This window comes from Dipodomys merriami, unplaced genomic scaffold, assembly GCF_024711535.1.
Source record: "Dipodomys merriami isolate MVZ:Mamm:240054 unplaced genomic scaffold, mDipMer1.0.p SCAF_21, whole genome shotgun sequence".
NCBI classification, from domain to species: Eukaryota; Metazoa; Chordata; class Mammalia; order Rodentia; family Heteromyidae; genus Dipodomys; species Dipodomys merriami.
This window is the reverse complement of record NW_027203493.1, coordinates 5,796,257-5,820,536: the sequence shown is the minus strand read 5'-3', so window position 1 is coordinate 5,820,536 and position 24,280 is coordinate 5,796,257. Positions and strand designations below refer to the sequence as shown.

At 37.3% G+C, this 24,280-nt stretch overlaps 2 protein-coding genes across 2 annotated transcripts in view; one reads left to right on the top strand and one right to left on the bottom strand.

Annotated features, from left to right (window-relative positions):
- Positions 1 to 1,813: 1,813 nt before the first annotated feature.
- The window catches only part of LOC138834200 (olfactory receptor 5D13-like), a 37,139-nt gene continuing 14,672 nt past the window's right edge, over positions 1,814 to 24,280 (bottom strand). The window contains exons 4-7 of the mRNA XM_070032950.1: positions 23,084 to 23,169; positions 20,820 to 21,741; positions 12,668 to 12,720; positions 1,814 to 1,916 (exon numbers count right to left, since the gene is read on the bottom strand). Coding sequence (XP_069889051.1) covers positions 1,814 to 1,916; positions 12,668 to 12,720; positions 20,820 to 21,741; positions 23,084 to 23,169 — 1,164 coding nt within the window. The remainder of the gene's footprint in view (positions 1,917 to 12,667; positions 12,721 to 20,819; positions 21,742 to 23,083; positions 23,170 to 24,280) is intronic.
- LOC138833690 (olfactory receptor 4S2-like) lies at positions 15,112 to 16,068 on the top strand. The gene has a single exon (XM_070031981.1). The coding sequence runs from the start codon at positions 15,112 to 15,114 to the stop codon at positions 16,066 to 16,068; it is 957 nt and encodes a 318-aa protein (XP_069888082.1).

The window sequence follows — 24,280 nt, the reverse complement described above, 5'->3', positions numbered from 1 at the left end:
GTAACTTCAGAAACACTTACAAATAAATCTAGTTGGACATAGATGACTACCACAATCAAAATTGCGAAATACTGAAAAAATGAAGAAATTGTCCTCTTGTATTCAATACTGAGTAGAATTAGCATTATGTAAATGACTGTATTCTCCCAAAGAAAAGCACAGGCTAAATGCAATGTCTTTACAAATTTTGATATTATCTTTCACAAAACATAAAACTATTAGAATTCACATGAAATCATGCAATACCTTATAATCACATAATAACAAAGCAACCCAAGAAATATCTGATCAAATATCAAAAAGTCTGATGTCAAATTATACTACAGAGATACAGTAACAGAAACAGTGTGGTATTTGCATAAAAAATAGATGTTGAAAATGGATAGAATATATGACCCAGGAATAAATCAATGCATTAACAGACATATCATTCTTGGAAAGATGCTGAAATATAAGATGTCTGTTTCAATTGGTCCCATGGTTTCCCTTATTTGCAATATCTAGTATATGTCTGAGTCAAGCAGAAAAGTTCAGATAATATGAGGTTTGGGAAATGAACCCTAAGATATGTATTCAATCATTTTTTCTTTCATGTGATTGTTTTTCATGCATTTATAAGATTATTTCTTTGTTGCTTTGTATGTCCCTCCCCCACAGTATAACCCCTGCTTTCACTGTATTTGATGTCGGTATAATTTGTGGAGGGGAAGGGGAAAAACAAGTCGTTTAAATATGGATACAGGTGGACCCGTTGCAACAATGAGAAGTACAAGTTGTTATGTTGAAAACGAACTTTACAACTTTGGTAGGGGGAGCGGGGAGGATCAGTTGGGGAGACGGGGGGGGGGGCTGGTGGAGGCTTGGAAGGGATGGGAAGGGGAAACAGGAGGAGGCTACAATGCTTGATAAGAAATGTACTCATTATCTTGCCCATGTAATTGTAACCCCTATGTACAGAATTTCCACAATAAAAATAAATAAAAATTTAAAAAATGTATATTGTTGAAATTTTTAAAAAAAGATGTCTATTACAACAAAGTGTACTGGGAAAACTGGATATCTACATGTATATGACTGAAACTAGATCCCTGTGTCTCATCCTATACAAAAATCAATTCAAAATGCACAGAGAACTTAATGTAAAATATGAGATTTTGAAACTACTAGAGGGAAAAATAGGAACGCATTTCAAGATAGAATCACAGATTACTTGTTCCCCAATAGAATGCTAGTCACACTGGGAGCAAACTCATGCCTGTAATCCTAGCTACTCAGGAGGCTGAGATCTGAGGATAGGGGTTCAAAGCCAGCCTGGGCAGAAAAGTCCATGAGACACTTATCTCTTATAAACCACTAGAAAACTGGAAGTGGTGCTGTGGCTCAAGCGGTAGAGCCCTCGCTTTGAGCTAAAGAGTACAGAGACAGCACCCAGGCCCAGAGTTCAAGCCCCATGACCAACCAAAAAAAAAAATGAATGCCATTCACTTAGGATATAAGAGAAAGAATTGATTAATGGGATTACATCAGATTTATAAGATTGTACATATACCACAGAAAAGAAGAAGTCTACAAAATGAAAACAAATATATGCAAACAATTAACCAGAAAGGAGAATATAATCTGGCAAAATTGGTATGAATTCAAAAAAGTAAAAAACAAAAGATATTAATATATGCAAATGGAAGGTTCTGGAAAGATTGCGGAGGAGAAGCTGAAGCCTAAGCAAGCTATTGCATAGAAAGCAGTTATAGAGTTCCAGTGAACAGTCCTAAGCCAGAGAATCACACCAAGTGTGCCATCACAGGACAGAGAGTTAGGCCAGAGAGGGAAAATCCAGGCAAGGGGACAGATCTGAGCTCTTGCCAGCAGCTGCCAATGGGGTGGCAGCAGAGGCGGCGGCGGCCTTACAGCCATACCTGAAACATAGAGAGTTGGGGAAGAAGGAGCCATACATGGCGGGAAAGCAGATTCTACTCAACACCAGCAAGAACCAACAAGGAGCAGACATCTTCATCCTGCAGTTCGCAGACCAGAGACAACCCAGGAACCAAGACTCAGCGTGAGTAGAAGCCTGAAGTCCTCACTCCTTCTCAGGGAGCAGAGGAGGGAAGGCCACCCCTCCCTCCCCCAGTACAGGAGATCTCCATCTTGGATATCCACAAAGCTTGGTGGAGCTGCAAACTCCAACTCAGGCCTTGGAATAAAAGGAGTCATTTAGCAGATCACAAGAACTTAATGGGGTGACTTGCCAGACTCAACTCCACCCAGCGAAAAGTCACCCAGTTCGGGCACCAGCCCTAGGAGTGGCTTTCTTCACTGGGTAATCAGAGCCAGAGGCTGCCCCTCCCTCAAGCAGCCTACACAATCAATTGAAAATCAGTAAACAGAAATCCTGAGAGTGGCTCTAGGCTGGGCTCTGTGAGCTTCTCACAAACCAGCCCCAGGGAAAGGCTACTGTTTGCTAAAAGGCCTCAACTCTACCAAGAACCTAGCCTCATCACAGCCTCTCCGAACTTGAGGAAAAAGCCATCTCCCTCTTTTGTGATACTCAAAGCAGACCCCCTTCCCATTGAACTAAATTGGGAGGAGGATCACAAAATCCTGGGTAAAGCAGAGCATTTTTCTGCCTGTCCAAACAAACTTAAGAAACCAAACAAGGCACAGGACCACAGGCAGACCAGAGACTCCAACCAGAGGCTGATTACAGATACAAGGGAGATACAGGATTTTTCCCAACCCTCACAAAAAATTCAAAGAACTTTCTTCTTCTTTTTTTTTTTATACCTTTTATTAAAAATTTTTTTTCTTTTCTAAAACTTTTTTAAATTTTTACCTTTTTTGAAAAAAATTGTTTACTAGTAACTTTTTTCCCTTTATAATCTTTATTTTAGGAATACATGCGTGTGTGTGTTTTCTTTCTTTTTTTTTTTAAATTTTTCTTTTTCTTTTCTGCTTAGCTAGAATGAACTTCTGATCTTTTTTTTCTTTCTTCCATACCTTCTCACCTTTTCTTCTCATTTGTTCTTCTTTATGGGACTTAATTGTTGTTCTGCACATCCTCAGATAAACACGTAGTTGACTATTAGACCCGATCCCCCATTGTGTACACACTCAATCCACAAATTTATTACTCATTCAAAACTTTTCAGACTTAAATTCCTTAATAGCAGTACTACCTCTTTATACCTATATAATATTTTAAGTATTTTTATTTTTAAGTTTTTCACATCTTCTTATATACCTCCCCTTCTCTCATTATATTCACGTTCTTTGAATAGTTTGTTGTTGATTCTGCATATTTTTAATTTTTATTTTTCTATTTTTTCTGGTCTCTTTGTTTTCCTTTCTCTTTCTTCTTGTTTTCTCTCTCTCTACTTTCATCCTATCCAACCTATTTCCTGCTTTGAGATTAGGACTTAGTTAAGTTAACTCTCCCTGTACCTTCCCACATCACTCTATTCCTATTTTTTACCCACAACTCTCCCTAAGCCTAATAAGTTCTGGTTTACCAAATTCTTTTTTGCGGTTCATAGCCCATTAATATATAGTTGTTTGATGTTGAATAGAGGTATCTGTTGAACTAGATTGTATCTGCAGACTATTGACTGTGCAAATTCAGACTTTGGTTGATGCTTGCCTTAAGTTAGTGTTCTAGCACAAAACTGGTGTTATTTTCATCCCAAATGGGCAGAGTGAACTGGAAAACCACAAGAAAAATGGCAAGTCCGGGTATCTCCACTCTCACTCATGATAATCAGGGGACAGAATAGATAATGAATTACCCAGAGGAGAGTCCCCAAATAGCTCTACAAACACTGCTGGCAAACATGATAAATGAAAAGATTGAAAACATACAAAGAACTCTGTATGCACGTGATAGGGAGAGAGAGGAGGCAAACAAAAGGTCAATGCAGGAAAAGATTGAAAACCTACAAAGGACTCTGCATGATCCTGAGAGGGAGAGAGTGGAGGCAATCCATAGGTTTATACAGGAAAATCATGAGTGTGAGGAAGCTACTCCAAAACTGATACAGGATTTGCATGAGCAGCTTGAGAATACTCAAAGAGAAAGGCCAGAGTGGCGTGAACAGGCTGGGAACACTCAAAGAGAACTACAGGAATGGCATGAACAGGAGGAAGCTAAGCAAAGAGTAATACAGGAATTGAGAGAGCAGGATGAGAATATACAAAGGTCACTAAAGGCATTCATGGGATCCATTAACACAAAGAACTGAAGGAAGTAAGGGAGACCACAAAGGGAATGCTGAATGGAACCCAACAGAAGGAATGGGAGTCCTTGGAAACCATAACCAATCAACTAGTGATTTGAGAATAAACACTGAACCCAAATTAAGGAAGCAAAGAAGTTCATACAAGATCTAACACAAAGCTTCAACAAAGACTTTGAAGCCATCAAAGCTGACCAACTAGAAAGAAAAGAAATAAAAAAACAAAGTAGAAAGTCTTGACAGCAGGTTAGTCCATGCAGAAGATCGAATCTCGGGGATTGAAAACAGCCTAGATATTACAGAAAAAGAACATACAACCATCCAAGTAAAGTCCAAGAAATATGATCTATCCAATACTTGGAAGACACCATCAGAAGGCCTAATCTAAGGATAATGGGTGTAGAGGAGCACCTAGAAACAGAGGTAATGGACTAGGAAATTTGTTTAACAGGATCCTAGCAGAGAACTTCCCAAACATGCAAAAAGATAGGCTTATTCAAATACAAGAAGCTTTTAGAACCCCAAATAGACCAGATCAGCATAGGACATCCCACTGTCACATTATAATCCACACAGGATCAACTCAGACCAAGGAAAAGATTCTTAAAGCTGTGAAGGAGAAAAGATTAATCATGTATAAAGGGAAACCAATTAGAATCACCTCAGATTTCTCAGCAGAGACAATCAAAGCAAGAAGAGCCTGGAATGATGTATGCCAAGCCCTAAAAACAAACAACTATCAACCAAGAATACTGTACCCAGCTAAACTCTCCTTCATAACTGAAGGCCAAATAAAAAACTTCCATAACAAAGAAAAATTGAAACACTACATCTCCACCAAACCAGCCCTACAAAACATTCTTAAAGATGTCCTACACATAGAAAACCAACAAGACCACAACAAAGGCCAAGAAACAGCACCCAAACTGAGAATCCAATAACCATAGAGGAACCCAGTTTTCACAACCCCCAAGATGGTGGATAACATGTCGGGAACCCACAAATACCTCTCAGTCCTATCTCTTAACATTAACGGACTTAACTCTACAATTAAGCAACATAGACTGTCTAGTTGGATTAAAAAACAAGATCCTTCTATCTGCTGCCTTCAGGAGTCACATCTTGCCCGTAAAAACAAACACATTTTCAATGTTAAAGGCTGGAGCAAAATCTACCAAGCAAATGGCCCCCATAAACAGGCGGGAGTAGCAATCCTAATATCAGATAAAATAGACTTCAAATTAAAATTCGTGAAAAGAGATAAAGAAGGTCACTACATACTAATTAAGAGATCTCTCCTTCAGGAGGATATTACAATTCTAAATATCTATTCGCCAAAAAATGGAGCACCCACATTTATCCAAGAAACACTACTTTCCCTCAAATCCCACATAAATCCAAAGATAGTAATTGTTGGGGATTTTAACACACCACTCTCCCCACTAGATAGATCAACTCGGCAAAAATTCAACAGAGAAAACACAGATCTAAACAGCTGCATAGATCAACTAGATTTAACAGACATCTACCGAATATTTCACCCAGCAGCATCAGAATACAGGTTTTTCTCAGAAGCACATGGAACATTTTTAGGCCACAATGTAAACTTGTCCAAATTCAGAAACATTGAAGTTATACCTTGCATTCTCTCTGACCACAAGGGAATAAAACTAGAACTCAACACCAAAAACCACCAAAGAAAGTCCAGTAACACATGGAGGCTGAACAACACACTGCTGAATCACGAGTGGGTCATGGAAGAGATTAGTAAGGAAATTCAAATTTTCATGCTATTCAACAAAAATGAGCACACAAAATACCAGCTCCTCGGGGACACAGCAAAGGCAGTACTCAGATGCAAGTTTACAGTTCTGATCTCCTACATCAACAAATTGGAGAGATCTGAAACCAACAATTTAATGACACATCTAAACCTCCTTGCAAAAGAGCAGCAAGATAAACCCCAATCCAGTAGACGGAAAAAAATAATTAAAATTAAATCAGAATTAAATGAATTAGAATAAAAAAAAAAACTATAGAAAGAATCAACAAAACAAAGAGTTGGTGTCTTCCAGGTGTTGGATAGATCTATCATATTTCTTCGACTTGTCTTGGATGGTTGTATGTTCTTTCTCTATAATATCTAGGGTGTCTTCAATCCCTGAGATTCGATCTTCTGCATGGACTAAACTGCTGTCATGACTCTCCACTTTGTTTTTTATCTCTTTTCCTTCTAGTTGGTCAGCTTTGATGGCTTCAAGTTCTTTGTTGAAGCTCTGTTTTAGGTCTTGTATGAATTTCTTTACTTCCTTAATTTGGTGTTCAGTGTTTGTTCTCAAATCACTTAGTTGATTGCTTATGGTTTCTTTGGACTCCCATTCCTTCTGTTGGGTTCCATTCAGCATTCCCTTTGTGGTCTCCCTGACTTCCTTCAGCTCTTTGTTAATGGATTCCATGAATGCCTTTAGTGATCTTTGTGTATTCTCTACCTGGTCTCTCAATTCCTGTATTACTTTTTGATTAGCTTCCTCCCGTTCATGGGATTCCTGTAGTTCTCTTTCCTCACGTTCGTGGGATTCCTGCAATTCTCTTTGAGTGTTCTCAGCCTGCTCACGAAATTCCTCCTTTTCTCTTTGAGTATTCTCAAGTTGTTCACGCAAATCCTGCGTCAGTTTTTGAGTAGCTTCCTCACACTTATGATATTCCTGTGTAAGCTTTTGGGATGCCTCCTCTCTCTCCCTTTCATGCTCATACAGAGTCCTTTTAAGTTGTCACACTTCTCATTTATCATGGTTGCCAGCAGTGTTTGTGGAGCTATTTGGGAACTCTCCTCTGGATTATTCATTATCTGTTCTGACCCTTGATTATTAAGATTGGGAATTGAGATATCATGATTTGCCATTTTTCTTGTGTTTTTCTGGCTTACTCTGCCCATTTGAGATGAAAATTTGAGATGAAAATAGCACCAGTTTTGTGCTAGAACACTATCTTAAGGCAACCATCAATCAAAGTTTGCTTTTGTACAGTCAATAGTCTACAGATACAATCTAGTTCAACAGATACATCTATTCAACATCAAACAACTATATGTTAATGGGCTTCGAACCACAGAAAAGAATTTGGAAGACCAGAAATTATTAGGCTTAGGGAGAGATGTGGGTAAAAAATAGGAATAGATTGGTGTGGGGGGGTCACAGGGAGAGTTAACTATGTCCTAATCCCAATGCAGGAATTAGGTTGGGTAGGATGCAAGTAGAGAGAGAGAGAAAAAGAAGAAAGGGAAAGTGAAATGAAAAGAGACCAGAAAAAAATAGAAATGTAAAAATTAATGTTATTATGGAGATTAAAAGACCATCTATTTAGAGAGGAATGTGAGTATATTAAGAAAATGGAAGGACATAGAGGAGAAGTGAAAAACTTAAAAAAATGCTTAAAATATTATATAGATATAAAGAGGTAGTACTGCTATTAGGAATTTAAGTCTCAGAGGTTTTGAATTGAGTAATAAATTTGTGGATTAAGTGTGTACACAATGGGGGATAGGGTCTACTAGTTAACTACGGGTTTATCTGAGGATGTGCAAGACAAGAGTTAAGTCACATAAAGAAGATCAATAGAGACGAATAGGTGAACAGAATAATAAAGGGAGAAAAAAAGATCAGAAGTTCAGTAGAGCTAGACAAAAAACAAAAAGATAGATAAGAAAGAAAGAGAAAGAGAAAGAAGACAAGAAAAGAAAGGAAAACGCACATTCACCTATTCCTAAAGTAAAAATTATAAGAGAAAAAAAGTTACTGGAAAACACTTATTTTTTTCAGAAAAGGCAGATATTAAAGATTAATAAAATTTTTAGAAAAGGAAAAATTTTTTTTATATATATAATGTACCTAAAAAAAGAAAGAAAAAAAAAGAAAAGAAGAAGAAAAAAAAAAGAAAAAGAAAAAGTTCTTTGATTTTTTTTTTGATTTTTTTGGGAGGGGTGGGAAGGAAGAATCCTGTATCTCCCTTTTGTCTGTAACCAGCCTCTTGTTGGAGTCTCTGGTCAGCTTGAGGTCTTGTGGCTTGATTGGTTTCTTAAGTCAGTTTGTTCGAACAGGCAGAAAAATGCTCTGCTTTACCCAAGATTTTGAGATCCCCCTCCCAGATTAGTTTAATGGGAGGCAGATCTGCTTTGAGAATCACAAAAGAGGGGGATGCAGTGTTGAAGGTAGGTTCTGGGTAGAGTTGAGGCCTTTCAACAATCAGTAGCTTTTCCCTGGGGCTATTTTGTGAAAAAAAAACTCACAGAGCCCAGCCTGGAGCCATTCTCAGGGTTTCTGTTTTTCAATTGATTGTTGAGGCTGCTAGAGGAAGGGGCAGCCTCTGGCTCTGGTTACCCAGTGAGGAAAGCCACTCCAATGGCTGGCTCCTGAGCTGGGTGACTTTTCCCTGGATGGAGCTGAGTCTGGCAGGTCACTTCACCGTTAAGTTCTTGTGACCTGCTAAATGACTCGTTTTATTCCAAGGCCTTAGTTGGAGCTGGCAGCTCCTCCGAGCTTTGTAAGTATCCAAGATGGAGATCACTGGTACTGGGGGGAGGGAGAGGTGGCCTTCCCTCCTCTGTCCAAAACGAGCGTTACAACTTCCGTTCCGGGAGCGGGGGGAAGGGGGGGGAAAGAGAAGGATTGGGATTGGGTGGGAGGGGGGGAGGCTGGAAAGGGATGTGAAGGGTAAACCAAAGGAGGAGGCTACAATGCTTGGTAAGAAATGTACGCATTATTCTGCCCATGTAATTGTAACCCCTCTATACAGTATGTTCACAAATAAAATAAAATAAAATTTAAAAAAAAAGAGTTGGTTCATCAAAAAAATTAACAAAATTGACAGACCCTTAGCAAATCTTATCAGAAAAAGAAGAGAACACACCCAAATGAATAAACTCAGAGATGAGAATGGAAACATCACCATGGAAACAACCAAGATTCAGAACATTATAAGGGTATACTTCTCAAAACTTTATGCTAATAAGTTTGAGAACTTGGCAGAAATGGACCTTTTCCTAGCAAATATTGACATGCCAAAACTAAACCAAGATGAGTTAAACCATCTTAACAGGCCCATATCAAGCATTGAAATAGAAACAGCAATAAGAGACCTCCCAGCTAAGAAAAGTCCAGGACCAGATGGTTTTACAGCAGAATTCTGCAAGGCCTTCAAAGCAGAGCTCACACCAATACTCCTCCAACTCTTGAATGAAATTGAAAGAGAAAGTTCACTACTGAACACTTTCTATGAAGCCATCATAACCCTCATCCCAAAACCAGGCAGGGACTCATCAAAGAAAGAGATGAAACACATTAAATCAGAATTTTAAAAAATTATCCAGATTTTTCAAATTATCCATAGTAGAATACTAAAGTGAGCAGAATAAAAGAACTGGAATTTGTGAAAATTCAGGCTCTTCTAAAATCAATTTGATGGATACGGCATATCAATATGGCTGTTAGTCTACTTGCATGTATGTCATGGGTAAGAAGAAGAAATTACAGAGAACATTGGTTTATTCAGTGGAACAGGACAATAGCAATAAGAAAAATAAAAAATAACAGCCAGACACCCAGGAATGTTTCATCAGTTTTTGCAGCAAGATTTATATACAGAAAACTACCAGTGGGAAACTTTATCAAAATTTATCAAATGGGATCCTCTCTATAACAGATGGGGTTGTTATATACTAAGCAAAATGGAGTCAATTCTCTATTCAGGTTCTAAAATACTGTCTGAAGCTTTTAGTAAGTTGACGATGGCACCTCATAAAGGCATACACAGCATTCAAGAAAAAAGTAAATTCCAACGAACGCTCTCATTCCTCTGCCCTCCAATATACTGACATTATCTAGAAAATGACATCTTTCCATGGGCTTAAATTTCTAGCATACCTGGGAAAGATTTATTCAGAAGAAAAACTAAAAGAAGAAATGTTTAATTTTTGTCCAAAAATGTAATAAGCCAATGAAAACGTATGGAATATAGAAAGAGCTTGAATTGGAAGTAGATATTTCAGAGTAAGCTATCACCAAAATATCCCATTTATTAATCTCATTCTCTCTGTGTTATTTGCTTAGCCTTACTTACATGATTAGTCTCCTGCAAATTCTCTTGCTCATCTGTGTCCCCAACAATGTACTCTCATGAAACAATCCAACGAGTCCTCTTAGTATTCCAATTCCCTTTTGTAGAATAGTGTCCTGTCCTACAATCACTAAATTCAATCATCATATCTTCCTCGAGGAGACCCCTGATGACCTTGGTCTAGGCTTCACTTCAAAACTCTTTTCTTACCCTTCTTCAAATTCATTTTGCTCTGTTGTTTTTGATTTTCCTCAAATATGCAATTTTCTACCTCCTGAATTTCACATGTGTTTTTGTATTGCTCACTTCAAAGATCAAGAAGCTATTTACCTCTTAAAATAATATAACTATTGTGGAAAGCTATATATTTTCAAGTGAATCTTCATGTATGTTCATTAATTGAAGATTGTCTCAAAATAGGTGGTACAAAGTCTGTGTCACCACACTGGTAATCCTTGCACTAGGAATGTTGAAACGGATAGATTCTGAGTCTGAGGCCAGGTTCAGTTGCCTCAATAACACACAAACAAAAACACAACCTATATATATTATGCCACACTGTTCATATGGATTTTTTATTGGGTCCAGTCATGGGGCCAGAACTCTGGGCCTGGGCACTGTCCCTCAGCTCTTCAGCTCAAGGCTAGCACTCTACCACTTGAGCCACAGCACCACTTCAGGCTTTTTTCTTTTTGCTTATGTGGTGCTGTGGAATTGAACCAAGGGCCTCATGCATGCAAGGCAAGCTCTCTACCAGTGAACTACCTTCCCAGCCCTCATATGGATTTCACTAGTCCACAGATTGCATACTCATGTAAGAGAGGTGAGATGAACAGAGGATGAGGAAAGGGGTAGCCAGGGAGCCACCATTCATTATCTCTCCTGTACTCATCCAGACAGAAAGACACAGCCTCAAGGTTCTAGAATGGTCATGAACTTCCTCTGAACATGTCCTAGATGTCTCTGTGACTCCATGGTGATATGGCATCTCTCATTCCATCCAGGAGATTCGGGTCATCTAGTATCATTGTGTTGCTTATATTTATTATGTAAGGTCTGGATGCTAAAATATTATTAGCAATATACAAAAATTACCATTTTGTTCAAAACTTATTTTCAAATAGTGCATAGATCTTAAAGTAAATTTTGGTAAGCAGAATGAATTGGCTGGCTTTCTTAATCACTCAATTAAAAGAATGACTAGCTGTGATGAATAGAAGGTGAACCCTACTCCAAAGCTATTTATGACCTAATCATAAAATCCATGAATGTGCTTAATTTACACAATAAATGCAGATTGAGTTTATGATGGAATCAAGTTTGCTAATCAGGTGAGCACAATATCAAGGTGTGTCCCAGCATGATCCAGCTGTGCACAAGGAATTAGCCTGGAAGATGGAGGCGACAGATTCATAGAGAGATTTGTGGCTTTGAAGATAGAGAAAAGTAGTCACAGGGAATGGGTAGCCTTGAAAATGTGAAAGAATCAAGGAAACAAGTTTATCCCTAGGGAATTGCAGTGAGACAGTGTTCTAGTGACATTTTTGGTGTTGTATGAGACAGAAAGACGATGGATAAAGATAGAAAGGAAAAAGTTGAAAAGCAGAAAAAGGAAAAGATAGGAGGTAATAGAAATAGAAAAGGAAAAAGCTCAGAACATGTCAGCTGTTTATAGTACAAATGTAAGTATATTAGGGACAACATAATTAATTTTAAAAACATGCGTCAGCAATAAACCTCACTCCTCTTGGCAGAAATCAACACACACACTCAGTTAAGGAAGGCAGAATTCCAGTAGAAATGTTAAATGGACCCTTTCTGCTCAAAAAGAATTTTTAAGAGTAAAACAATTAAAATAGAACAATTACAATTAATAGTAAGTAAGCAGATATTGTCATATAAACATATAATGTTTAATAAAATTACAATTAATGGTAAGTAAGAAGATATTGTCATATAAACATATAATGTTTAATATGCATTTGAGCAACATATTAATTCAAGGATCTAAGAATATAATCATGAAAAAATTACTCAAAATTGCAAAAAATCACTTTAGGTTAGGGTTATGATATGCTTGTTGTTTCAGTTTTACTAGTAAACTTCTATTCATTTATTTATTTATTTATTTATTTTTAAATTCAACAAACACTGGAAATTAAAGCCCATTGTTAGGCTTGCAATTTGGTTTAGACATTGAACAAAGACTTTGGGGAAAAAGCTATCCCTAAGGTCATTACCAGTTTGCTTGGTTTTCTTTAAGTAGATGTATATGAAAGAGGAAAATGGGCATTTATTGCCAAAGGTACACTGAAATTGTGAATTACTGGAGGTTAGACAAAACAAAAAAAGTCTGTGTACTAGCTGTCTGTGAGTTGAGCTTACCAGAGATTGTGTGGGGCTAAATTATTCACACATTTCCTCAGGCATCATTCTAACTTCATTTTAGACAGCTGTTCTCACATTATCCAAGGAAGAAGGAAAAATAAATTTCAAGCCCTGGAAAATAATGCTGAGAATGTTTATTTTTCTAAAAGTAATCCTGCATATTTGTGGGAAAGTGAATGCAATGAAGTTGATAATGTTGTATACTTGTAAAACAATTGCAATGCAATCATTTTTTGAAGACAGGAGAAAATGAGATTATTAAGAAGATAGAGTAGCCAAGGTTGGTGGTTCATAGTTGTAATCCTAGGAACTAGGATGGTGGTAGAGTGTTGTCCTTGATCAAAAAAGCTCAGAGACAGTGTCCAGGTTCTTGAGTTAAAGCCCTAGGATCAGCACACACGAAAAAGATAACAAAGTGTATAGATAGATAGATAGATAGATAGATAGATAGATAGATAGATAGATAGATAGATAGATAGATAGATCATGAAATAGGGTAGCTTGAAGTTCAAGAAGAAAATGCCAATGTTTTACAGTACAGCTTTTTATGATCACATGTGAAATGGTGAGAATGTGGAAGAAGAAATCATTGTGACAGGTCTTGATTTAAGGAAATAAATTTTCCTGTAGGTCATTGTTCTTTAGAAAATAATGGAAAAAGTGCCTATTTTGACTAAATGCTTTGTTCTGGAGGAGAATCAAACAAAACCATAATAATTGTTGAATCTGTTATGAATAAACCTTCCTTAAATTAAAGGGTTTCTCCAATTGAAATTGCAATTCTCCAATTACTAATTTCTTAATAAGTAAGAAAAAGGATCCTGTGAATGTTAAAATAGAAATATGCATGATTCTAACCCAGAATTACAGATTTTTATTAACATCATAGCCATTATTATTTTCATGGGTTTGTAATACACCAGAAAAAGCAGATGTGGTTGACCTCTCTACCAACTGTTATTTGTAGACTAAATAAAAATACAGATCTTTACTTCCCTAGATTCTAGATGTCTGAGACACATAGTTGCTGCAAATGACTAAACCTGAAAGCCAAGGGTACAGCTTTAAAATCAATGGATCCTCAAGCAATATGTTTTCTGGATGGCAATGTACAATAAAACCATTTACATTCATAGCTTGTTTTGATGAAGAACTGGAAAAGTCCTTTTAATTATATCTATTCCACATCAACTTTCCTCTAAAGTATATAGCAATCTAGAGTGCCCTAAATTTCACCAGTGAATATTCTGGCATTTAAATCACACATTTTTATTCCTAAAATCTTTCTAGCTGTAATTTAATGCCCATTCTCCTGCCCCTTTTCGGAAATATAATCCAGCCAAATCCTAAGGGCTTCCATGAAACTGGAAACATTAGGATATAGAAAGAAATGTTCACCTTGAAGGGACAAGTGTTTCTGTTTTTGTGTTCCAACAAGTGGATCAATGACAAATACCATTGCAAATAACTCTGGGCATCCTACAGTATGCTAAATTTGAAGATGAAGGAATTATGTGAGACTTCACTCTCCCTTCCTTTCTGTAAAAGAATTTTTAAATCACCTCATATTATATTATTTGTGCCTCTCTTTCAGGATTTTCGTCTAGTGCATGTTTACAGAATGGTCTCCTTTCATGACAGAGGTGATTGCCAAGGAATCAAGGGATAATTCGAACTTCTATCTTTCACAAAAGAATAAAGGAGTCTCTCTGAAGTTGAATGAGTTATCCAGGTTAGAACACTATTATTTCAGAGTTGTATTTGTGTGCTTTAAGTAATCTAAGTCTTCTTTCTTTTTCCCTTTTTTTTTTTGCTATGGGAACCTAAAATCAGACAAAGGGTCACACATTTATTCATATAGGATCTGAATTTAATAAGGACAAGAACCTACCAAACTTTCTAGCTCTTAGCTTTTGGAAGACTCTTTAGCTGTGGTGGTTATCAGCCCCAGTAACATTCAGAAGAGAAAAAGGTGAGAAGACAAATTTTCACTTCTACATCAAAGAAAAAGCAAATGTTTTCGTACTACAAACACCTTCCCAAACACAGACATTGTTGTTACAAATTTAAGTAGGGAGTCCCTTATACAAAACACAGAGGAAAGGCTTTAGAGAAACACTGGTGAGAAGAAACTCAGGGGATTTGGTTTATCTCCCTGGGCTTCACTTCCTCATTTCAAGTAAAGAAATGGTATATAACAGGGATATATGATCATCAAAATAGAAGCATTTCAATTTCCTTGAGCAATTTCTCAACCAAGCTGCAAGGCTCAAGTCTTTTCCATTTTCAACCACCAGAATTACAGGCTTGTTTCAAGTTAGAAATAACTTCTGACAATCCATTTTCATGTGTCCTTCAGGTCATCTCTTTGCCTGCCGGGAACATGACCTCATGGATTTATTCCATGGAAAAAGCAAACAATGTAACAGAATTCATTTTCTGGGGTCTTTCCCAGAACCCCCAGGTTGAAGCAGTTTGTTTCCTGGTGTTTTCCTTTTTCTACACAGTCATTCTTCTGGGAAACTCCGTCATCATGTTGACAGTGTGTCTGGGTCACTTATTTAAGTCACCCATGTATTTCTTCCTCTTTTTCTTGTCTTTTGTTGACATTTGTTTTTCATCTGTCACAGCACCCAAAATGATTATTGATCTGTTAGTAAAAACAAAAACTATCTCGTATGGGGGGTGCATGATGCAAGTCTTTGGAGTCCATTTCTTTGGTTGTACTGTGATTTTCATTCTGACTGTCATGGCCTATGATCGGCATGTGGCCATCTGTAAACCTCTACACTATATGACCATTATGGACCAGCAGAAATGCAATAAGATGCTACTGGGCACCTGGGTGGGTGGTTTCTTACACTCCATCATCCAGGTGACTCTTGTAGTTCAACTCCCCTTTTGTGGTCCCAATGAGATCGATCACTACTTTTGCGATGTCCATCCTGTGCTGAAACTTGCCTGCACATACACCTATGTAGTTGGTGCTGTAATGACAGCCAACAGTGGTACCATTGCGCTTTGTAGTTTCGTTATCTTGCTGATCTCCTACGCTGTTATTCTGGTGTCTCTGAGGAAGCAGTCAGCAGAAGGTAGGCGCAAAGCTCTCTCTACCTGTGGCTCCCATATTGCTGTGGTCATCATCTTTTTCGGCCCCTGTACTTTTATGTACATGAGGCCGGACACTACCTTCTCAGAGGACAAGATGGTGGCTGTGTTTTACACCATTATCACTCCTATGTTAAATCCTCTGATTTACACTCTGAGAAACGCAGAGGTGAAGAATGCAATGAAGAAACTGTGGAGGAGGAAGGTTTTCTGGGATGCTAATGGTAAATAACTGGGAGTATTCATTTAAGCTGGATACTCGTCAGTTAACTTGATTCAATTAACTTCAGTTAACTTCTATTTGGCAAAGACACTGACAACTGCCTCACAGAATTTGCAGCAGAAAAGAAAAGAAATAATAAAATAGTCTTTACAAAAAATTATGATTACCATTATCTCTATACTCTTCATTAAGAATTTCCTGTAACCTGTATAAAAGAGAAAATGCTGTTATACAGAATCTCAAACATGATATTTCCGTTCTCCTCAAGTTTGAGTGTTTCATTATTTTCATTTTGAAGAGGGAATTGTGTTATGAAGTATCTAAGGGTGTTTTCAGGGTTTAGAAATATGGTTGGAATATACTGTGCTCTTCATAGGTATGTGATGTATAGATGAGAACACATGAAAAGCAACACATTTGTGATAATGCACTCATATGTTCATATGTATTCCTCAAATCAAGTTGATGAATGCAATGTGAATAGTGGAATATGATCAGATTTCTGCATTAAATATCAGTAAAATAACAAAGATTTGGCAGATGAAAAACCAGCATAAAATATCAGTAAAATAACAAAGATTTGGCAGATGAAAGATCAGTTTTCATCCTTGCGCTTCTGGAAGAGGTTTTCTACTATGTAATAATTATATATATATATTTTCAAACTACGGAAAGAGTACATTGATTGACCTCTTTGTTTCTTTTTTACATGTGTAATATGAAATGGATATACTTCTGATATTGGACAAGTATGTGTAAATAATTGTGTTGGTAAAACATATTTATTTCACCAGGAGCTACAATCTGTGATTTGCTTTTTTTTATTGTGAAAATACCATACAGAGTGGTTACAATTTCATGGGTAAGAGAATGAGTACATTTCTTTTTTTATTGTGAAAATACTGTAGAGAGGGGTTACAATTACATGGGCAAGATAATGAGTACAGTTCTTATCAAGCATTTTTGCCTCCTCCTTTGTTTCCCCTTCCTATCCCTTCCCATTTCCCTGCCCCCCCTTTTTTCATCTCCCCCCGCAAAATTGCAAAGTTCATTTTTTTGACATAATGTCTTGTACATCTCATTATTGTAATGAGTCCACCTGTATCCCTGTTTAAACCATTTGTTTTTTCCCTTCCCTCCACAAATCGTACCAAAATCAAATACAGTGAAAGCAGGGGTAATACCGTGTGGGAGGAACATACAAAGCAACAAAGAAATAATCTTATAAATATGTTAAAATCAATTGCATGAAAGAAAAAAAAACATTTGAATCCTTATCTTGGGGTTCATTTCACCTAATATCAACTTATCTGACCTTTTCTGCTTGTCTCAGACATATATTAGTTAGTGCAAATAAGGGAAACCATGGGGCCTATGTTTCTTTGGGCCTGGCTTACTTCACTTAATATAATTTTTCCCAGTTTTTCCATTTCCTAACAAGCAGGGCCATATCATTCTTTCTGATGGAGGCGTAGAATTCCATTGTGTATATATATCTAGAAGGAATTATATTGTTTTTCATCTTTAAGAAGTAAAACCTGACCAATATAGTGGCTCATATGCCTTAGTCTCAGCTACTCAGGAGGCCGAGATTGAAAGAATCACAGTTTCAGTTCAGCAAGATCCCACTGGAACAAGTTGGACAGAGAAAGGTCAGACATGGGGGGATGACAGTCTGGGACCAAGTCCAGGAAAAATGTGGAGACCCTCTCTGAAATAAATGACTGGAGGACAAAAAGGCTAGATATGTGCCTCCATTTGCATAGTTCCTGTCTAGAAAGTGCAAGGCACTGAAGTACCACCTGCCCGCAGGCATGCGGAGCACCACAAACAATTAGAAAAATGTTTCATGAGATGAATATGTTTAGCCAGATTCAAACAATACTCACATATATCAAACATAACCTGATATCCCATGAATGTGTACTGTGTTTTGAGTTTTAATGAAATGTTTTAAAGTAAAAGAAAGAAAAACAAAGAAACTAAAAGAAAGAAAACTCATATTTAACATTTAAAAAATTTCTAGGTAAACCCTTTGTTACTCTTGCTATTTACCATGGATAGTAAGAAGACTGACTTTTCTAAAACTGTATGTTGCAAATGCATGCAACTTAATTTAAAATATCATTTGCAATAAAAACTCCATCTTGGATAAAAACATACCTATAACTCTTTCTTTTAACCATCAGTGGGTACACTCTAGTGTTAGTTAAGCAGGAGAGGTACATATTTACATGCAATCTCAGGCACAACAGTCTGGTTACAGCAGACAAATGAGCTGTCATTGTAGAACACTATACTAATTCAGAAACAATTATAGGGTGCTTGTGATATACATTAACATTGTCTCTCAGTATCAAAGAAAAAAAGTGTGTTCAAAAAAGTAAATGTTCTCCTCAATATTCCTCATCACATCTGACTTGTAGATGTACAGTAAGAGGTTGGCAATGCTCACACCCAGTTATTTTGTGCTTGGTCATGTGACTTGTTCTGAGTTATACTACATCACTAAACAAATAGAAACTTGTGGCATGATTTTATACTTACTATACTCAACTGTGACTTTGCTCCAGAAAAGATGGCAAGTCTTAGGCCAGGCAATTGAAGATTTCTTGATCTAAGTGACTCATTCACACAACCCAGGCAGTTCTATGGATCTCAGCATAGATATGTCAAGCTCGTTGATACATGGATTCAAGTTGTATATCACCTGAGATTAAGGTTGCTTATTTATTATCCCTCAATTACATATCTGTATTTTACACCAATATCAAATATCATGATTGTTATACTGTGCTGTGATAGGGTACAATGTAAAAATACTTGATACTGTTCCACTTACAAATTCAAATAAATTTTCAAGAATAAATTAGTGACATACCATCACATTATCAGAAAAGACAATGAGATAGAGGCATAAACTTATAAAAATATATTGATTAATTTACGGGCGCAAAAGGAAAAATGGGATTTGTGATATAACAATGATTTTTATCAATTTAAAATAATCATACAAAGGCATTTCAATTCAGCATGTCGCTATCTCAGGACAATGAATCTTGATCACCATTCAACCTGGCAATTGGTATAAAGAATCTTGATCAGCATCTCACCACCTCCCACACTCTCTCATCCTGCCAACCTCTCCCAAGCAAAGCATACTGTCAAAATAGTTGGTTCCATAATCACATGTTTAAGTTGAGAAAAATGAATTCACTTGCCCTTTGTCTCTTTGAGCCTGATTTATTTCAGTTAACATTTGGTTTCTCAGATCTGTCAATTTCCTTGCAAATGATATTTTATTATTTTTGATGGATGAATAAAATTTATACACACACCCACACCTTTATGTATATGAATGCATACATAAACTCTTCTACCTCTTATTTCTTCCACATTTCTTCCCCATTGTTTTAACCATGCTGAATTATAATCATTTTTAGAAGTTTTATATGATTTACATCATCTTTCTATTAAACTAGATATAGTTGTTTGGACTTTTTGTTTGTCTGTTTGGAGATTTTTGTTGTTGTTGTTGTTGTGTTTTTGTCCATCATGGGGCTTTAACTCAGCCTAGGCATTCTTTTTTTTAGTAAGTTTTTTATTGTGAAAATACTGTACAGAGGGGTTACAATTACATGAACAAGAATGGGTCAATTTCTTATCAAGCATTGTTGCCTTCTCCTTTGTTTTTCCCCTACCATCCCTTTCCTCCCATCTCCATGACTTCACTCCCCCTCGCCCCCCCATCCAAATTGTAAAGTTCATTTTCAACATAGGGTCTAGTACATTTTATTGTTGCAATGGATTGTCCCTGCACTCTTCAGCTCAAAGATAGCAGTCTACCACTTGAGCCACAGCGCCACTTCTGATTTTCTGGTGGTTAATTGGAGATAAGAGTCCAACAGACTTTCCTGCCGGGACTGGCTTTGAATCAGGATCCTGATTTCAGACTCCTGAGTAGCTAGGATCACAGGCATGAGCCACCAGTATCCAGCTAGAAATAGTTTTGACATGGTGAAATTTTTGAAATAGGTCTCAATCTAGAAATTTGAAAGTATGAGCTCAATTTCCATAGTACAAATCTTCAGAGCATCTTGAAAATCCAGCACTTATGAAGAAGTGTTAACATGTTGTCTTCACTGGTAATCACTCAATACAGTACTAACACAGCTGGATATTGCTGGCTTATACCTATGATTTTAAATAGTAAGGAAGCTGAGAAAAAGAGAGTCATATTTCAAGGCCAGCTTTGATAAAAGAGTGCATAAAACTTCATTTCCAAATAACCAGCCAAAAACATAAACAGAAGTATGCTACATGTGGTAGATTACCCAGTCATGTACAAGATAATCCAAGCAAATTGAGGAATTGAGTTCAAGCCCCAATAATTTTTTTAAAAAGGAACAAAGGAAGTAATAATGCTCAATAGGAAATGTACTCATTACCTTGTTCATGTAACTGTAACCCCTCTGTACAGCATTTTTACAATAAAAAATGTAAAAGAAAAAGGAAAGGGTATTAACATAAAATGGGTCAAATAGCTGAATCAAAGACTTAGTTCCAATGGCTTGAGTTTATAATGAATATAATAATATGAATATAATAATATATGAATATAATAGTATTTATAAATTAGAAGCTGAGATTTTTTTAATATTGGAAGATGTATAAGTATTCCAAGTATAGGAATAGAATACAATTTTATATTGATTTGTAATTACATCAAAGTATCAGAATCAACTTTTTTGACATGTTACTTGGGAAGTGATTAGCCTCCTGGCTGCCTGCTTCACATCTTTGTTCCTGAGACTGTAAATCAGTGGATTCAGCATAGGAACGACCACAGTGTAAAAGATTGAGGCAATCTCTACCAACAACCATGAACTTTTGGTGGTAGGAACACAGTAGAGGAAAAAGATGGGGCCATGGAAAATAGCAATGGCGGTGAGGTGGGAAGCACATGTGGAGAATGCTTTGTAGCGCCCCGCAGTGGAGGGCATTCTCATGACAGTGACAAAAATAAACACATAGGAAGTGAAAACAATGCCCAGGCTGGTTATTTGATTGAATGTGGTAACGATTACAAGAGACAACTGACTCACATAAGAGTCAGAGCAGGACACAGCAATAACGGCTGAATGCTCACACACAAAGTTGTTTATAACCTTTGTCCCACAGAAATTCAAAATTAACATAAAGTACGTGAGTCCCAAAGTACACGCGACACCCCAGAAGTAGGATGCAGTCACCAACAAAGAACACAGCTTCCTGGACATGGCCACCGTGTAGAGGAGAGGGTTACAAACGGCCACAAATCGGTCATAGGCCATGGCTGCCAACATAAAAATTTCTGTTATCACACAGGTGCATGCAAAGAAGAACTGGCTAATACAGCCTGCAAAGGAGAAGCTTCTGTCTTCCACAATCAGGTTCTCCAGGAGCTTGGGGGTGACAACAGAAGAATAGCAGAAATCCACAAAGGACAAGTGACCGAGGAAAAAGTACATGGGGGTGTGAAGCTTGGGATTGAGTCTGATGATGGTGATCATGCCCAGGTTGCCCAGCACGGTGATGGTGTAGATGATGAAGAAAACCAGAAAGAGTGGCACCTGGAGGTCTGGATATTCTGAGAAGCCCAGGAGGATGAAGCTCACCCCATGAGTCTGGTTTTTATTGATCCTATGGACAAAATAGCACATTTGGTTCAGAGAGTTCAAAGCCAGTATTATTAATGGAGAAGGGACAGGAAGAAATGAGAGGGTAAAAGAAGCTGAGATAGAATGATGCAGAACAAAAATTTTGGCCAATCAACTTCAACAATCTATCCAAAAAATCATACACCACAATCAAACAGGATTCATTTCAGGGATGCAAAGCTGGTTCAATATACGCAAATCAATTAATATAATTCATCACATCAACAGGAGCAAGGTTAAGAACCACATGGTTATTTCAATAGATGCAGAAAAGGCATTTGACAAGATCCAACACCCTTTTATGATGAAGGTCTTGGAAAAATTAGGAATCCATAGAACATTCCTCAATACAATAAAGGCTGTATATGACAAACCTACAGCCAGCATTATACTTAATGGTGAAAAACTAAAGCCCTTTCCTCTTAACTCAGGAACAAGACAAGGATGTCCACTCTCTCCACTTCTCTTCAATCTAGTATTAGAATACCTAGCTACAACAATAAGACAAGATGCAAACATAAAGGGGATCCAAATAGGGAAAGAAGAAATAAAACTCTCCCTCTTTGCAGATGACACAATCTTGTACTTAAAGAATCCCATAAACTCCACTCCCAAATTACTCAAGGTTATTCAAAACTTTGACAAAATAGCAGGGTATAAAATTAACTCTCAAAAATCAATGGCTTTCTGTATGCCAACAATGAGAAAAGTGGGGCTGAAATTAGGAAAGCAACTCCATTTGTAATAGCCCCACAATAAATAAAATACCTAGGAATTAACTTAACCAAAGAAGTGAAGGACCTCTATGATGAAAACTTTAAAAACTTGAAAAAGGAAATCACAACAGAACTTAGAAAGTGGCAAAAACTCCCATGCTCCTGGATAGGAAAGATCAACATCGTGAAAATGGCAATAATTCCCAAGGCTATCTACAAATTCAATGCAATACCCATCAAAATTCCAACCTCATTCTTCAAGGAAATAGAAGAGGCAATTCAAAATTCATATGGAACAATAAAAGACCCTGAATAGCACAATGATCCTCAATAGAAAGAACACTGCTGGAGGAATATCAATACCAAATTTCAAACTCTACTATAAAGCCATAGTAATCAAAACAGCTTGGTACTGGCACAAGAACAGACCTCAGGACCAATGGAATAGAATTGAAAATCCAGAAATGAACCTACAGACCTATAGCCATCTAATCTTCAATAAGGGAGCTAAAAAAATAGAATGGAAGGAAGACAGCCTCTTCAGTAAATGGTGCTGGCAAAATTGGTTAACTACTTGTAGAAAACTAAAGCTAGATCCTTATATATCACCCTGCACCAGAATCAACGCCAAATGGATCAAAGGCCTCGCAGTCAACGCCAAATGGATCAAAGGCCTTGCAGTCAAAGGAGACACTCTGAAAACATTACAGGATGGAATAGGAGAAACCCTAGGTCTATTTGGCTGAGGCCGCAATTTTTTGACTAGAGACCTGGAAACACAACAAATCAAAGAAAGGTTGGACAAATGGGATTGCATAAAGTTGCAGAGCTTCTGTAGGGCAAATGACATAGCTAGCAAGATCAATAGAAAGCCCACGGATTGGGAGAAGACCTTTACTAGCCATACAACGGACAAGGGTCTCATATCTAAAATATACTTGGAACTCAAAAAATTAAACCCCCCAACAACAAATCCTCAAAGAAACAACTGCCCAATAAATAAATGGGAGAAAGACTTAAAGAGAAACTTCTCTGAAGAAGAAAGAAGGATGGCCAATAAACACATGAAGAAATGTTCAACATCCCTAGCCATAAAAGAAATGCAAATCAAAACAACATTAAGATATCACCTCAATGGTGATAGATGAATGGATCAAGAAAATATGGGATATATACTCAATGGAATTTTATTCCTCCATCAGAAAGAATGACATTGCCCCATTTGTTAGGAAATGGAAAGGCTTGGAAAAAATTATATTAAGTGAAGAAAGCCAAGCCCAAAGAAACATAGGTCCCATGGTTTCCCTTATTTGCAATATCTAGTATAGGTATGAGTCGAGCGGAAAAGGTCAGATAATGTGATGGTAGGAAAACGAACCCTTAAATATGTATTATAATGTTTTCGTTTCTTTCATGCATGTGTTTTTAACGCATTTATAAGATTATTTCTTTGTTACTTTGTATGTCCCTCCCCCACAGTATAACCCCTGCTTTCACTATATTTGATGTCAGTATAACTTGAGGAGGAGATGGGGAAAAAGCAGTTGTTTAAAGATACAGATGGACCTGTTGCAACAATGAGAAGTACAAGTTGTCATGTCCAAAACGAACTTTACAACGTTGGTGCTGGGAGGGGGAAGGTGGGGAAGGGGGGGAAGGAGAAAGATTGGGATTGGGGGGAAGGGGGGAGGCTGGGAAGGGATGTGAAGGGTAAACAAAAAGAGGAGGCTGCAATGCTTGGTAAGAAATGTACGCATTATCCTGCCCATGTAACTGTAACCCCTCTGTACAGTATCTTCACAAATA